General features: G+C 36.7%; 1 protein-coding gene across 1 annotated transcript in view; it reads right to left on the minus strand.

Annotated features, from left to right (window-relative positions):
* Window positions 1–8,032: 8,032 nt before the first annotated feature.
* The window catches only part of LOC128613568 (mucin-22-like), a 167,878-nt gene continuing 158,259 nt past the window's right edge, over window positions 8,033–17,651 (minus strand). The window contains exons 24-29 of the mRNA XM_053634455.1: window positions 16,008–16,133; window positions 15,891–15,911; window positions 15,653–15,784; window positions 13,439–13,465; window positions 9,218–9,323; window positions 8,033–9,020 (exon numbers count right to left, since the gene is read on the minus strand). Of these exons, the coding sequence (XP_053490430.1) occupies window positions 9,262–9,323; window positions 13,439–13,465; window positions 15,653–15,784; window positions 15,891–15,911; window positions 16,008–16,133 (368 nt within the window). The 3' untranslated portion in view covers window positions 8,033–9,020; window positions 9,218–9,261. The remainder of the gene's footprint in view (window positions 9,021–9,217; window positions 9,324–13,438; window positions 13,466–15,652; window positions 15,785–15,890; window positions 15,912–16,007; window positions 16,134–17,651) is intronic.

Consider the following 17,651-nt stretch of genomic DNA (forward strand, 5'->3'; position numbering starts at 1 on the left):
GGGGAACCTGTCTTGAGATAACTCAGCTGCTGTAAATGTTCAGAATTCTATCTCTGTGATTTAACTTTTCTGTTTGCTGTTTACACACACTGTTAAAGAACAAGTAAATCTAAAGGCTAGTCACTTCAACCTTTAATTAAAATGTCTTGCCATTACACTGCGTTAAATCGTCTTGTCTTAACTCTTTTGTTACCTCAGTCATGTGAAAACTTTCTTAATGCACACAAACTGCTCTTTTACAGCCCTTTGCCTCTCTACTGCTATATACACTTGGGGTTTATTAGTTAGTTAGGGGTTCAAGTCCGAAGGGCTGAATCCCTATTGTAATTTTAAGGATTTTTATTATTAATTCTTTCTTTCTTTCTTTCTTTCTTTATTTATTTATTTTTTAAATAATAATAATTATTATTATTCTACCATCATGCTGATCATGCAGACCAAACCCTAAGGCCTAGAGAGCTGAAACTTTGAGGGAAGGTAGTACCCCAGAGTACTACAGCATCACAATGTTTTAGCATGGTCGGCCAGATGGTGGCAGTGTTTAGAAAAATGGCCATAACTTTTGAACTGTTTGTGACAGAATCCAATGTCTTATATCTATGGAATCCTTGGGCCGAAAAAAATGTATATCTCCGATTTCATCTCCGCCTATAAAAATTTTCTGCTATCTTAGATTTTTTGTAAAACATACTTTTGCGAACTAGTCCTAGGTTTTTCATCCGATCGGGACCAGACCAGTGCCAAACGAATCTATGGACTCTTAATATCAAAAGTTATCAAAAAAAGTTGGAACCTTCGACTTGAGGTAGCTACGGTATGCGAAAACACAGGAAATAGGTGCGGCTACTTTTAATTAAATGGCTATAACTCTTAAACAAAATGAGATATCAACACGAACTTTGGCATGCTTATGTTTGAGGACAATCTATGGTTGCCCAGAATGTTGGCTGGCACTATAATACAGAATTTTTTTTTTCAATTGGCTGTAACTATGGAACCGTTGGTCTGATTGACTTCAAAATATGCATACAGTGTCTTTGTCTCAGTTGCCATCAGTGTCTATGAGCACATTCATGCATGTTGAAAAACATGGCTGCCATCGGCCATTCAAATTTCAGCAGCTATTAGACAAGGTTACCAATGGCTGATCGGAACGAAACTTGGTGGGTCTATTTGACTCTTGGTCTAAGAGGTTTGTGCAAAGATCTAAATAAATTGGCCACTGTGTGTGCTATCATGATTTTTGTCAGTGTTAATGGTTGTATATAACACAGTGTTTTGAACAAGCACAACTAATATATATCAAATAATAGGCCTTCTAAACATATTTGCCTCAAGAAACATTGGGGTCTGTCAAATGGTTCAGTAAATATTTCAGATAGTGTTACAAACCTGATTTTTGTGAACTAGTCATAGCTCAAGTGAAATAAAACTATTGCAGCTGAAACTATTAGCTCAAAAGTTATGAAAAGTTGAACTTTTGATTTACCCCCGAAAGGCCACATTGGGCGTGACCACTTTTACTTAAATGGCTATAACTCTTGAAAGGAATAAGATATTTTCAGTAAATTGGGGTACATTTGTATGGGCTCAATTTGAGGATAGCTGTAAAAAACATTACTGAGTGTGACCAGTTGGTGACACTATAGCAGAACAAAACATGAAATTGGCAATAACTGTGGAACCATTGGTCCAATAGACATGATAAATGAATCTAGCAAGAATCGTCCTTGTCCAAGTTCCAATCAGCATATTCAAGGACAATTGTGAATCTTGAAAAATATGGCCGGCATTGGTCGAGCAATGTTCAGCAGCTATTTGACAAGCTTAATAAAGGCTGATATTTCTTAAAATAATCTTGTTTTATTATTATTATTATTATTATTATTATTATTATTATTATTATTTATTTAGGTGCTTATAGGATTGCACAATATTAAGTAATATGGTTTAACGTCTTTAAAGGCCCTAAACAGCATGAACTCCGATGGCTACAGCAAAACCAGCAGCACAAGTAAATGCTAGTCTCACTGTTCATGAACAAGGAAATCTAAAGGCTAGTCACTTGAACCTTTAATAAAAAATGTCACGTCGTTCTACTCGGATAAACAGTTTTTTCTTGTCTTACCTCTCTTGCTACCTCAATCATTGTGTACCTACCTTGAGGCACAGAAGGCACCTCTCCAAACCAGCTGAAAAACTAAAGATTAGTTACTCTGGTAAATTACAAAGAAATTGAAAGGCAACAAACTTGAACTTTTTACAAAAGTCATGCCACTCCACTGTGCTAACAACCTATGTTTTTTCTTATCTCTTCTGCTATCTCCATTATGGGGTACCTGACTGGAGGCAAACAAGCTCCTGTACAAGTTCAGGACTTGGTGGTGAAGACTACAGCAAAACTAAAGGTTAGTCACTCTGTTGAAGAAAATCTAACGGCTAGTCACTTGAAACTTTAATAAAACTGTCTAAAGGATAGGCATTTGAACTTATTATTATTATTATTATTATTATTATTATTATTATTATTTTAATGTAATGTTGTTCCACTACACTAAACAGTTTGGTCATTTCCTCCCTCTCTAAACACTATAGTGAAAGCACTGAAAAAACTAAAGTCTAGACACAATGGCAAACTTATAAGCAACAGTCAAACCTAATCTAAAACTAGTAAACGGAACCTTTTACAAAACTCTTGCTACTGTTCCATGACAGAAACTTGTGTATTTTCTTTTTTACTTATGTTTTTTTGCGATAATAAGTACGATAATAAAATTACAGGAAAAACAAATAAATGTATTCAGAATACCAATTACTATTAAAATATAAGAAAAAAGATTAATTGATAAATATTTACAAGGCTACTTACCACAGATAGTAATGTCCAACAGTACAAGAGAAATACAGATCGCTGCGAATCACTGCTTAATGCTGCCAATCACTACTAGTCGCTGTGTCACTGCTAACTGCTACCAGTCGCTGTGTCGCTGGTTATCGATGGTCTCAAGAGATTTTTCTTGTGCAGGAACAGAGTCTTGGTCGGAATGTGATGCAATAATAGGAGGTCATTCTCGTGTGTCATTGTTGCATCATCACATTCTGAATTCTATAACAAACCTGTATCCATGGTGCTGGTGAACCTGACCAGGTGAGTCTCAAGGAACATAGTAAATTAAGTTCAAACTCACACTCCAAAACATTCATTTACATTCAAAATAGCTTTAAATTTCATTATAGAAAAGTTGCATTGAACCTGTCAGTACACAAAACAGGCCAAGCTGCAATTAATCCCAATTAAAATGCTTTCAGTGACTGTACATTCTGGGGATGTAAAGTGTTTCAAATAAATATTTTCCTGTATTTATTCACTCTGACCTTTTTAATTTTAATTTAGTATTTAATGCACAGTCTAAAGAGTTCATTTCACTGAAAGTTATATATTATATATAACTGTGTATGTGACAAATAAAAATCTTGAATCTGCATAGTATTTATTCATTAGCTAGTTAACCGGTTAACATCTGTCCACGGGCCATTTTTGGCCCTGAGGCTGGACATTGGAGCAGATGCCCCTGTTTTAACTGTAAACTGTAAGTTTATGCCCCCTAATTAATTAATTAATTAATTCATCCATCTGTTTAGAATTAACACATTTTGACTCATTGTGTGATTTATGTACAGTATGTTTGAGTTCTTTTCATGCTATGTATTACTCAGATCTGTACTTGTTATCTAAACGTAATTTTAAAAAATAGAAAATGTGTCCAAACCTCTGGTACTTTCCTTCTCATTGTAAACTATGAAAACCTGCTTTAATTTCCCAAATAAAGTGGGATGAAGTATTATGTTGTTGTTTTTTAATTATATTTTTAAAATTTAAGTCTTAACAATTTTTTTTATCATGGAAACCTTATCATTAACGAACAATGAAAAATTATGTTTAATATATTCAGACGAGGGGGGCACGGTGGCTTTGTGGTTAGCACGTTCGCCTCGCACCTCCGGGGTTGAGGGTTTTAATCACGTTTCTGCACTGTGTGCAGTTTACATGTTCTCCCCGTACTTTGGGGGTTTCCTCCCCCAGTCCAAAAACATGCGGTGTTGGCTGATTGGCATTTCCAAATTGTCCGTGGTGTGTGTGTGTGTGTGTATATGTATGCCGTGCGATGGATTTGTTCCCCACCTTGTGCCCTGAGTTAAAAGGGATAGGTTTCAGACTCTCCATGACCCTGTGTAGGATAAGAGGTACTGAAAATAGATGGAGTTTTCACTTACAGACACTTCAGATGGCCTTGTAATTGTGTAATTGCTGTGATTCTGAAGGATTTTGTTGGGAAAGTTTACATTTCTAATAAATAAGGTTAAAATATAGAGCTTGGTGTATGTAAGCTATTTGGACAAAAATGTCATTTTTAGATCTGCAGGTCCCAGTTTCATGATAATTTCATAAAAATTAAAACAGATAACTGTTTCTCGGCCATCCACTGTGACTTGTATCCTGCAGTGGGAATAGGTACACTAAAAATAACCACATCAAAGATGTAAAAAGACAGTGGTTTCTTTATTTACAAATTAATCACAAAAATATTGGCTACCAGCAAGAAAAAATATTAACAATGATTTGATTGTACAGTCCATATGATTATTTTACCATACAGTTTATTTCATTTACATCACTATCTATTGATCTCCTACATTATAATACAGAAAGCACAAGATTGGCAGTGTGAAGTTCATGGGAACCACTTTGTGTGTGTGTGTGTGTGTGTGTGCGTGGGCGTGCGTGCGCGCGTGCGCGTGTGTGTGTGTGTGTGTGTGTGTGTTCAGAATTATGGAACCCAAAGAGAGGAAAATGTCTCTAGTCTCTCCTCTCGCTCTTTCTTTCTGTACACAGAGAACATATGGTTTGTGCTTGGTGCAAAACTTCCAACTGTCTCAGGAAAATATATTATTGCATTTTTATTACAGTTAGAAATACTAAATCTGGACAAAAATAAATAAATCAGACCGTTATCGTCAACATCATGATTGAGATCTGAGTATCATGATGCGGTCACGTGCCCCTCTGGCAGGGAGGGCAAAAATGCAGTATATGCAGTGCATAGGGGCCATTGTGCCAAAATCATTCTTTGAAAATCTTTTTTTATAAAACGTTATACATTATCAAAAGCTTATTTGTTAAAAAATAATGAAAGGAAACATAGTTATTTAGTTTTGTTTATCATTTTAAATGAGTTTAAAAAAAATATTATATCAAGTGATTGCATATCAACCGCTCAGCCTCCGACATTACTCTAAGGGAACATTTACACAACGATGTACTAAAAACGGAAAAGGTTTTCCTTCACACGGATCAGCAAAAAGGACTAAAAAGGCAGTATTATGCATGCCAGGCCAGTAATTGTTGATGTCATTTTGTAAAGAAACATTACGCTCCTGCGCACATAAACATTCATGTCAATGTGTTTTCCATATTGAGCCACGCAAGACTGTCCTATTAACAAACACAAGTAAATGGGGCAGCTGTGGTTTTTCTGGATAAAAAGCACAATAACGTTTACATTTCAATGGTTTATGATCTACGTGGAGTACAAAAAAGTTCTCCAGTTACTTAGAATCTCGATAGTTAGACTTGGAAAATTATTCATTGTCATGAGGAATTGTGAAAACTCACGTGTGTGTGTATGTGTGTACTAAAAAGGTGTGTGATCCAGCAGTCTTGCTACCTGTTGGTGTGCTGGGCGTGAGTGTGTGTGAGGTTGTGTTCTTGATTGTAGGGAAAATTAGCTGTTAAATTGTTGTATTGTCCACCATTGTATGTAATGAAAATTAGCTGTTTAAATTGAGATATTGTATCGTCCACCAAATATGCATGATAGACTAGCAGGGGAAATTTGGCTAATTTAGTATTTCTGATCAACTATTCATCCAGCGATAAGTTGAACTTAGCATGGTCATTAAATATGCATTAGATATTACCTCCGTGGGCACCGGCAATAGTATCCTAAATACAGTGAAACATTATTTGAAGAGCAAATAAGACACGTGTTTAAAAACAGACGAAACTTTATTGAACTATTCTACAACACAGAAACTAATCTAACACACATAAACACACACACACACACACACACACACACAAGCAGAGGTGAAAATGGTTTAAGAGAGTGAATGAAGTTCCAAGTTTATAACATAGGATGTTATTTCACAGGCCATGACCTGAACAAATCATCAATTTTATTAATCTAATTTCACTTCTTTAGAAGGGCTTTAAATTTAATATTATATGCACCAGTCTTAGCTAGATTCTGGAGGTACTGGTTTACCTGTAATGGGGATTTCCTCATTGCATCGTGGTGTTGAGGGGATTCGCACGATGGGTATTCGTTTGTCTGGTCTGCGTTGAGTGGAGTCTCGGAAGACCAACCGGAATGCTGAATGTAACTGCGTCTAGATGTATGGAGAGCTAGCGGCGGGAGTTTTGAAAAGCTCTAGGCTGGGTCTCCGAGCAGATGTTGATTGAAGACTCCCTCCACCGCCTCTGATGAGATGAGTTCTGAGTTGAGAGGAAGAGAAGTAGCACACAGAAGAGAGCAGAGAGTTGGATTTGAACTCTTTTCAGCTAGTCCTGTCCTCTAAGGTTTCCAACCAACCAGAGGTTGACACGAGCGTTGGATTCAGCAGTATTGGTGCACCCCCACACCTCTCCGAGTGCAGCCTCATACCAAGGTGCCTGTGGCCATTAGCAGGCTGCTGACACCTCCAGTCTTCTGACTGTCCCCACACCCTCTTAACCTGCACCTTGTTGCCTTTAAAAAAAACTTTTACACACTTTAATTTTCAAGCTCGTCTCTGTTGGTGCATTTAGGTATCGCAGTCTCACTCCCGGTCGGCTGTGGGCTGACCGTCTGGATTTTTTTTTCGCAGTTTGCTTTTTTTGCAGTTAGTCTCCAAACTTTATAAAATTCCAACACATTTAAGTGTTTATTCTTATTTTCCATCTTGGAATTGCACCACAGTTGGCAGATATAGAGGTTCAATACTTTAAACTTCATGAGTAAAAGGCATGGCTCATTTTTAATTGTCAACCTTTTAATCTCAATAACCTTATTGTTCTTTTCATGCACTTTCACAAGACCACGTGGTTCTGTACTCTGATGGGGGCAAAATTTGATCACATCCAACCAATCCCACCATTTTTAACCATAAGTTCATGGTGCCTTTCACTGCTATTGGTGTAATTATCCTTCTTCAGCATGATTTGATGCCTTTTTTTAAAAATGTTTTTAAGGTAAAGCTTCACATATTTGACCATGTGCAGTTTGTTCATGGATCATTCCACTGTCCCTATGTGATATGCACAAGCATAACATTCAACACTGTGGAATAGTGAGTTAACAGTACTGATTTATTGTTTGTCACTCTATGTGACAAACAATGGTTTGGTTCTGGGTAAAGTCAATTTTGCCAGGTTGTGGTCACATTTATAGTGCTTACTTTAGTGTTGATCTGTAATGACAATTAGGATTTTAAGAGACCCAAAGAGAAGAGGTGAAATTCCTGGTAGAGTCCATTAAATGTCAGTCTGTAGCCAAGTTCTGAGTTTGGAATGTAGACCTCTCATCCCCCTCTTCTCCTTCCCCTCTAGCAATTCACACCTAGTTGTGAGTCTTTGTGTGACTGCCACAGAAGCAGAGCAAAAGAGGTGTTCTACCTCTCTGTGAAGACTTTATATGAACTCAAAGTGTGCTTGTAACTGCTCCCAACATGGATCATTTTGGTACCAGGACACGGCAAAAACATCCTCAAGTCATGTATCACCTGAGCTTTGAGCATAGTACATTTTGGTGTTTAAAAGCAGATTTAATATTTAAGTATAAATATTGGGGTAACTGGGTAATTCATGTACAAAAGTACATGGATAATCATGTTGTAATACCTGGATTATTGATTAGTTTGATATGAACTAATGATGAGTTTAGGGATACTCTAACCAATGAAGAAGACATCGTACTTGGTGATGAGTTTTAAAGCATGATCATTTTATTTGCCAAAAATAAAAAGGACCAGGAATGCGCAGAACAACAAACTATAACAGTGTAAATACTGCACAGGTTGGTGAGACCAGTAACCTCAAATCAGAAACATGCAGAAACAGAAAGATGGATAAGATTTCATGGTTAAACACTGAAAAAAAAACTGGACTGAATTAAGAAGCAGCAGTTTTGGAGGATGACATACACAAGTGACATATGGGCCTGCATTCAACCTATACAGATGCTAATGAGCCTTAACACCTTGGTCAAACTGAACAATGGACTTTGGAACTTTCCCTGCTGCTATGTTACTAAATTTGAAACCAGTGTTGGCAGAGGGGAAATTGGAACAAGTTGATGTATCATTTTCAAAGTTGGAGAGTTTAGGGTTGATAGTCTTAACACAGTCATTTGAATAATGTTGAAGCAGATTCTATTTTTTAAACTCATACTTAATAGCATTTTGCATTTGTGCAAAACATGCAAGAAAGTCTCACCTTTTTTGTAAGACCTTATGTGACTCTGCCACAGAGTAGAAGAATCATCTGCCACTCTGTGAAGACTTGATATGACCTCAAAGTGCTTTGTAACTGCTCCTAATATGGGTCAGTTCAAACCGTAATTTTGATACAAGGACAATAAAATCATCCTCAATTGGTATTTGGCTCAAACCCTGCATCTCATATCACCAGAGTTTGAGTATTGGGGTAATTCATGTACAAAAGTACATGGATAATCATGTCGTAATACCTGGGTTATTGATTACATTGATATGAACTAATGATGTGTTTAGGGACATTCAAACCAATGAAGAACACATCATAGTCATTGATTAGTTTTAAAGCATGACCATTATATTTACAAAAACAAAAAAATAAAACATCAGGGATGAGCAGAACAACAAACGATAACATAAAATGTAAATGTAAATACTGCACAGATTGTTGAGGACAGTAACCTCAAATCAGAAACATGCAGAGGTACCTACAGAAAGAAACAGAAAGGTGGATAAGATTTCATGGTTAAACACTGAAAAATAAAAAGCAAGACTGAACTTAGAAGTCGCAGTTTTGTTTTGGAGGGTGACGCACCCAAGAACCATGGGCCTGCATTCAAAATATAGAGATGCTAATGAGCCTTAACACCTTAGTCAGACTGAACAATGGACTTTGAAACTTTACCTGCTGCCATGTTGCTGACTTGGCTTGGATGCCACAATGAAATTTCAGTTCTGTGTCAACGATGATGTCCTTTTGTGCGTTGAAGAGGATGACATGCAAAACTGGACTGGAATACACAAATGACACATAAATGTAAAGCTTAAAATGCCCCCTCTACAATGAGCCTAATTCCTGTATCTGGTTCAGAAATGCAAAGGTCAGAGGTCAAAGTGAGCTTATTTTTCATGCTTGACCTAGGTCCTGGAAAAAAAAAAAGGACTTGTAGCTAATGCTTTACAATTCATGCAAAATGGACAGAAATACACAAATCAATGTAGAGCTTAGAATGTCAAATTTACAAGGAGCCTAAATACACTGATGTATCCTTCATACAATTGGAGAGTTTGGGGTTAATAGGGTTAACACAGTAAACCTGGTCCCTGGGATAACCGTTTAGATTTTTATTACAAATCTCTATCCCTTTTCCAAGTTCTGATATATGTGACAATGAAGAGAAAGGCTGAAAGTGTTTTTAGTGGAACAGAAGGAGGAAGTGTGGATATCTCCTGTAAATACCCTGATGGATATCAATTTATACCCATGTACTTCTGTCATGATCCATGCTCTTATTCTAATGTACTAATTCAAGCTGAGAAGGCTGATACATTCGTCTCTGAGGGAAGATACACTGCACTAAACACTCCGCCTGCGCATAGATTCTCTGTCACCATCAGACACCTCACATTAAAGGACTCTGGAGTTTATTACTGTTGAGTGAATGAATGGGGCAAAGACAAGTTAACTAAAGTAAAGCTTACTGTCAGTAAAGGTATACATGACTGTAATGTCCAACTTCTGAATACCTGAACTAATATGTATGAATGTATTGTTGATCTTAGCCACAAATGTTTTATTTCTTTTATTACTTTAAGAATTCAAGCACTATAACTCTATGTAGTGCTTTGTATAGCAATAGTTTGTTTCTGTCAATGTAATATGAATATTTGTGAAAATGATCCAAATTATAAGCCAAGCAGCAGGAGAATAAATACAGCGTTTTTGTAGGAAGTAAATAAATAAATAAATAAATAAATAAAAGATTTTTATTAAAACTGGAAAAAAATTGTCCAAAAACGTCACATCAATTTAAAGCTTAGAATGTCCACATTGATGTATCCTTTTCAAAATTGGAGAGTTTTGGGTTAATAGTGTTACCAGGTGTTCAGAACACCTTAACAGTGTTCAGAAGGACTTTATTTCAGCGGAGGAAGCAGGAGACTATGTTAAACTCTTGATATCGGGGTGAACTGCATCACCTACACAGCGGAGTCTTTTTCGCTCTTCTATTATTTTTATTTTTTGCACTTTGCCTTCCAGCTTTACAGAATTCGGATTCTTGTTGAAGATATTGTCGTTGCATTACTCCACCTAGATTTTGTGGACATACTCCTCTTAAAATTTACTTCTGTATTAATGTGCTTCTCTGTTTTAAGGCTCTGACCGGGTTAGAGTCTCTGTTTATTTAATTTTATTAGTGTTATCTCCTCGGCTTTACGTGCTACACTGTTATATTATTTGTTACAAGTCTTTAAAAGGTAAGGACATTATATTTATTATTGTGTGCAGACTGTATATCAGCCTTGGTAATTTTGTCGGTTAGTTCGGCTTACTCTCCGAGTCGTTTTCACATTGTGGACAACGTTCGGTTTCTGTAGGATACACTGCTGTCTCATTTGTTTATGGAGACTTTGGGTGTGGGAGTTTGGAGGATTGTGAGAGTAAGCAGAACATGCCATGTGCTTTGAAGGATGTAATGTTATTTAATTGTGAATCTGTTTTTAGAGGATTTAAACCTAACATGGTGAACAAATTATATTATAGAATTCAGGCAATTTTACTGGGGTTATCTCATACAGTGTAGCAAGTAATAATCTGGAAAGACCTTTGTAATATCACAGTCTAAAACTGGATTTAAAGGGAAGCAAATTAGTAAATGAATCACATGTAAATGAATCTTACATAAATGAATCAGATGAAAATGTATCACTTGAATATGAATCACATGAAAATGAATCTCATGAAAATGAATCACATGTAAATGAATCATATGTAAATGAATCACATGAAAATGTATCACTTGAATATGAATCTCATGAAAATGAATCACATGTAAATGAATCACATGTAAATGAAACATATGAAAATGATTAAATAAATTAAAGATGAAACTGAATTGAAAATAAATAAATAAATAAATAAATAAAATGCCCTCATGCAAAACTGGACTCTAGTCTGGCACTGTGAAGAGACATGAGGGGTGTAGAATAAGTGGGAGGCCTCACTCCACCAGTCGCCACCAGTGAAACACCACTACTTTAACTGTTTCCGTAGTGAGTCTGGTGAGGTGGAGAGGCGAACCCTGGTGGGTTCTCGCTTCTGGCTCCCAAGGTCCGGGGACAGTGGCAGGTGGGGAGTTTGACTGGTGCGGTACACCTGTCAAAGCGCAACGCAGGTGTCCTAAGGCATTTGGTGCGTGTGCTTGGCTGAGGAGCCACTGGTGCAAAGCTACGATCTGTGGGATTATGACTGAACGCCTCTAAGTCAGAATTCCACATAAAAGTAACAATACCACAGCACTGCGGGGGCCCCTGGCAAGCAGAGCCATTCGCGAACAGGCCAGTGTACGGACGGAGAACCGCCGCACCCTCTCTGATTCCTGAAAATGAATGTCCACTTTACAAGAAGCCCAAATGCACTTATGAATCCTTTTCTAAATTAGAGAGTTTTGGGTTAATATGGTGAACACAGTGATTTTACTAATGTTGAAAATTTTGTGAAAGTGCACCGACAGTGGTGACTTCTCCAAATCTCACCATTCAGTAGTCCAACTTAGAATTTCCACTTTACAAGGAGCTCAACTACATTGTTCAATGGGACATCGCTTTTTGAGCCTTCGATGTCTGCTCTTCCTATCATTGTGAAGCAGAATTCACCAAGTTAGTGCTCCCACTAACTTAAGTGTGTGTGTGCCCCGGAGCTGCTGGGCTGGCTGTGGCGGGTCCTAGGCTGTCTGTGTATGTTCCTAGGCTAGCTATGGAGGCTCCTGGGCCAGTGGGGAGGCCTCTCAGGCCGGCTTTGGATGCTCCCAGGTTAAAGTTAACATTCTAAGTTTTGCAGGAATAACAATCCAATATAAAAAAAACCCAATCCCAGGTTATCCCATGGGCCAGGTGTTCCCAGGGCACGGGCCCAGTAGTAGGCTCCCGAGCCTGCAATATAAGAGATTGTTGTTACATGAACAGTATTGGCCAGATACTGTTTTTCTGTAGCTCCTTTAATGATGCTGAAGGTCTCTTAGCAGCCTCCTTTAACAGTTTTCTCCTTGTCTTCTCATTCATTTTTGACTGACATCCTGTTCTTTGTAATGTTAGGGTCTTTTCACATTGAGCGCGATTTAGCAATGCGAGTGTTTGATGTGATGAAGCTGTTGAATCGAAACAATAGATCCTTAGGGAGTTATTCACATGGGCGTGATCATTAGCGGCACTTTTTGTTTCGTCCAGTGTGTCGACTTTTTCCCCCTGTTGCTCGGTGAAGAAACAGGCTGTCCAATTAGATTTGAGCTTTAGATCACGTGCCTGGAGAACCTGCTGTTGCACCAAAGGGTGAGATAGGTGGCGCTGCAGCACAGAAAGCTCTTTTGAAAACAGTGCTTTCTCTCTCTCTCTCTCTCTCTCTCTCTCTCTCTGTCTCTCTCTCTCACACACACACACACACACACACACACACACACACACAAGTGCACGTACTGTGGAGATATAACAAACCGACGTCACATGCCATAGTATAAAGTATATTTCTTACTGAAATACTTCATATTTGTTTGAATGTAAACAAATATATATTTTTTGTAATGTTACAGTTGGACTTTTTGTAGCAGAAAACAATACTCAGTATGTCATTTGTTATTTATCTTTATATTCTTGTTGAAACATGTCAGTAATAAATTACTTATTATCTTTAAGATAAGTGGACGATAACTGGACAAACTGCTTTCACCTGATCCTAGAATCTTTTCTAAGTGTACTATGAAACACTGTTTAAGGGTCACCCTGTAGAATTCTTTAAATGTTAAGGGAGGAGAGCCCAGTGTATTTAAGTTCAATACAATGTGGGTATATATATATATATATATATATATATATATATATATATATATATGAGAGAGAGAGAGATTATTACCTTGTCCAGTTTTGCCATCTGCAGCACCTGTGGTCAGAAAAGCACAAAATAAGAGATATGGCACTTTGTTGAAGCTTTTAGGACCTTCTGAAATGTGCAAATGTGCCAGATTTGTTTGCCTTTTGTGCAGTAACAATATCAGTGCAATCCAGTATCAGGGTGTTAGACCTAAAAAAAAAGTTTGTCAGTGCCAGGAAATTTTCTCTAAGTCAGGGGTCGGGAACCTATGGCTGGAGATCCATATATGGCCCATTCAGTGACTGCCTATGGCTCAACAGCAGGAAAAAAAGGAATCACAAAAGCTGTCAGTTCAATTAAAACGCTACATTCAGTTGAAAACTACATAACCATTCTGTTTTCATTTTTTCACAAAGGTGAAATGACTAAAAGAAAAAAAGATGACAAGTATCGTTCTTTCCAGTCCGAACGGACATCTGAATTTGCATATTTGGAAGTCGCATTAATGGTAAATAATGTTCAATTTGCTCTTTTAATTTAGTAAATTTTTAATTTACTTATGATACTATCATAACTGACTAAATGACGTCCAAGTGCCACCTACAGGCCTATTAGGTGAAGTGCAAGCTTAGGTCAAGAACACGCAAACTGCCAAATGGCCTTTATTACATCACCACTTTTTATAATTAATGCAATAATAGTAAAGATAATAACTATAACTAGATGAAGATATATAAAAACAAACATTTCTTACTTTTCTCTGGCTCTTTAAAGAAAAAAATCATGACTGTTTTTGGCTTTTATGGCTCTGACAGCTGAAAAGGTTCCCGACCTCTGCTCTAAGCCTTATAATTAGCCTAGATATATAGTGTAATTAACTTCGAGATAGAGTCCACTGTAGTGACTGGTTTGTTAGTGTCATTTGGAGGTGCATAAGATGTTGAGGCAGCTGAAAATCTAAAAAATTTTTTTTACCAAAATATATTTTTTAAATTGCACAATAATAATAATAATAATAATAATAATAATAATAATAATAATAATAATAATAATAATAATGTGTGTCTCAAAGAAAAAATGTAAAAGTAATGTAACCTTTTTTTTTTTTTTTTTACATTTTTGGAAAATGTAAGATGTAAGTAACCTTGAAATAAGTTGAGATCATTACTATAAATTAACAAACATCTGTAGCTCTCTAGACAACAATGGGGGAAATAAGTATTGGATGCATCAACATTTTTTTTCAGTAAATATATTTCCAATGAGGCTATTGACATGAAATTTTTCTCCAGGCATCAGTATTAACTCAAAATATCCGGAAATATAAAGAATTAAAGTCGCATAATACAACATTAATGTCCATAAATAAAGTTATGTGTAATAAAGTGGAATGACCTTAACAATAATTAAACCTTAAGCTTATGCTTCAGTCTTATAGCAGAAATTTGCTTTGGTAACATGTGCATTAGCAAGAAGAATACACTGAACATTTAAGTCATACTGTACATATTCATGCCTTAGATACAGTATATGAACATTTCCTTGTTTGTTTTAAAGCGTATTAATCCTCATAGATTGGTGGTGTCATGTCAGTGCTGGAATCAGCAAGAAACTCCACTTCCCAGAAAACACTGCTGTCTACAAAAGGGACTACAATCCCCATCACCCCATCAAACTCCACCATCTATTCATGCACACGTGATCCCAATCTCTCTCTCTCTCTCTCTCTCTCTCTCTCTCACACACACACACACACATAGACACACAAACTATTTAGTATATATGGAGTTGCAACAAAGACTCTTGGAGAAATTGAAAGACTTTGTGGTGGTTTTGTCATCATGTTGTGATCAGTTTGGTTTTAATTAGTTGTGGCTTGAATTTGCTACTATTGTCTATGTAGATGCAACTTCCTACTGGTTAAAGATCCAATTCTGCTGTGTATACAAAGAAATAAGGAGCTGGACCATGACAAAGAAGAAATAAATAAGACAACAACAACAACAACAACAGTTTAAAGATGTAGTGAGAATAGATAATGGCTTAATTGGGATTTGATCAAAAGAGAAAGAGTGGGAGAAAGAAAGGAGGACAAGGATCACGGGACTTGGAACTGTACATCTTTTCTCAACAAATAAACAAATATTGCAATGATTATGTATCAGATCAACACTTGGGATTAGTGGTCATGGTTAGTTATTATGTATTACGAACACCACCAGACATGTAAACCTGAAAATCGTGTGCAGTACTTACCTCCAGGCCAGGTTTTTGTAGTTTTGGTAGTGATGTGAAATGGTTTCTTTTCATAGGCCGCTTCAAACTCACAAGTATATTCAGTAAAAAATTCCAACTTAGAAAATTCACAGGAGTTCTTAGTACAGTGCCCTGAAATGATAAAATTCATAATGAAGTACAGCTGTTGAATAATGACCAAAAAAATAGAAGAACATTTGAAATGAAGAGGACGCATCTGTAAAGCACAGGGACAAACCTTTTAAATATCTGGTGGAACCTGGAATGAAATAGAAACACAAAGATTTCTAAGATTAAAAAAGAGAGATCTTGCATGATTCTTCTAACTTTACTATATAAGAGAATGTTTTCCTACCATGTTCTTTGCACGTTACATCCCAGGTGAAGTCTGTGGTGATCGATGGACAGTTCTGCCTATCCAATTTCCAGGATGCATGAATGCTATTATGACTTACAGAGAGACTGGGCTCATTCACTATATCTATAACAGAGAGAGTAGTTAGGTGCATTTTTTAAAAACCACTCTAGATTAAATAATAGTGATTGTCATTGAGGAATTACAACTTCTTATATCATTTATTAACACTTTTGAGATCTAGCTATAGGCCACTTAGTTTGCTCAGTGGTGATCAAAAAGTGTTTGCAAAGGTATTGGTCAAATGGTTGGGCAAACATGTTGCTTCTTTAATCCATTCTGATCAGACAGGCTTTGTGCAGGACAGAAAATAAGTTGTCATTACATGCTGATGACTTGTTTTTGTACATATCTGAATGTACCATGTCATTACCTGCTCTATTGGAGTTGATAAAACACTTTGGTACCTATTCTGGTTTTTCAATTAATTGGGAAAAGAGCATTTTTGTTCTCTTGAGATGCAAGATTTCTAAATTCTGTCCCATATAAAATTTCCCATAACCACTTTACTTACCTTGGAGTAACCATTCCCAAGGACCCTAAGGACTTGTTTGAATTTTAACTTTACTGAAGCCATTAATAAACTGAACATTTGTATAGAGAAATGCAGGATTCTTTCACTGTCCCTGATTGTGCATGTCAGTGCGATAAAATGATTTCCCTTCCCAATTTTCTTGATCTTTTTAATTATTTACCCATATGTTTACTTCCTATTATAAATTACTGAACTCAGTTATCTTGCCTTTTGTTCGGGGCTACAAGGCCCATCGTATTTCCAAGAGGATTCATACATGTTCTACTAATGCAAGGCTTCCACTTATACAGTTTATGGTATGCACAGTTTGCATTGATGTAAAGAGAAGATTCAGAATATTTCTCCACTCTGCTCGATGCTTGTGTTCTGAGGGGACTTTTATATCATATGTTTTGGGTGTTCCCAATCATATTTAATTTCTGGAGGATATATTTTGCTGGTACTCTTTGGTGTATGATATGGAGATTGGTCCTAATATTAAATTTGCCCTTCTTAGCTGCTTGACTGCCACACTGACTCTCTCATATGCCCTTTGAGCCTACTGTGTTTAATCTTTGGCATGGTTCTAGCCAAGAGAATCTTACAGCTTCTCCTAGGCTTTAGGACTGGTTTAGTGAGTGAGGTGGGCCTTTCCCTATGACTGGAGAGTTTTATGTATATATATATATATATATATATATATATATATATATATATATATATATATATATATATATATATATATATAGTTTAGTAGGTAGCAAGTTTGCCTCTCAACTGAAGTTGAGAGTCTCAAGTTTGCCTCTCCGGTGCCCCGAGCTCCCTGGGATAGGCTCCATGCTCCCCCAATACCTTGTGTAGGATAATTGGTATGGAAAATGGATGGATGGATACTTATGTGAATGATTTCGATTTTTTTTTTTACCCATACCCTTTCTTACCCTTTACCCTCATATCCTAGTTATAATTACCATGTTGGCATTTGAGGAATCAAGGGATTTAAAAAAATTTTCTTTCTTTTTTGTGTGTGTTTTTATGTCTACAACCTGATAGGCATGCTTGGATTAAAA

This window comes from Ictalurus furcatus, chromosome 10 (assembly GCF_023375685.1).
Source record: "Ictalurus furcatus strain D&B chromosome 10, Billie_1.0, whole genome shotgun sequence".
Classification (NCBI taxonomy): Eukaryota; Metazoa; Chordata; class Actinopteri; order Siluriformes; family Ictaluridae; genus Ictalurus; species Ictalurus furcatus.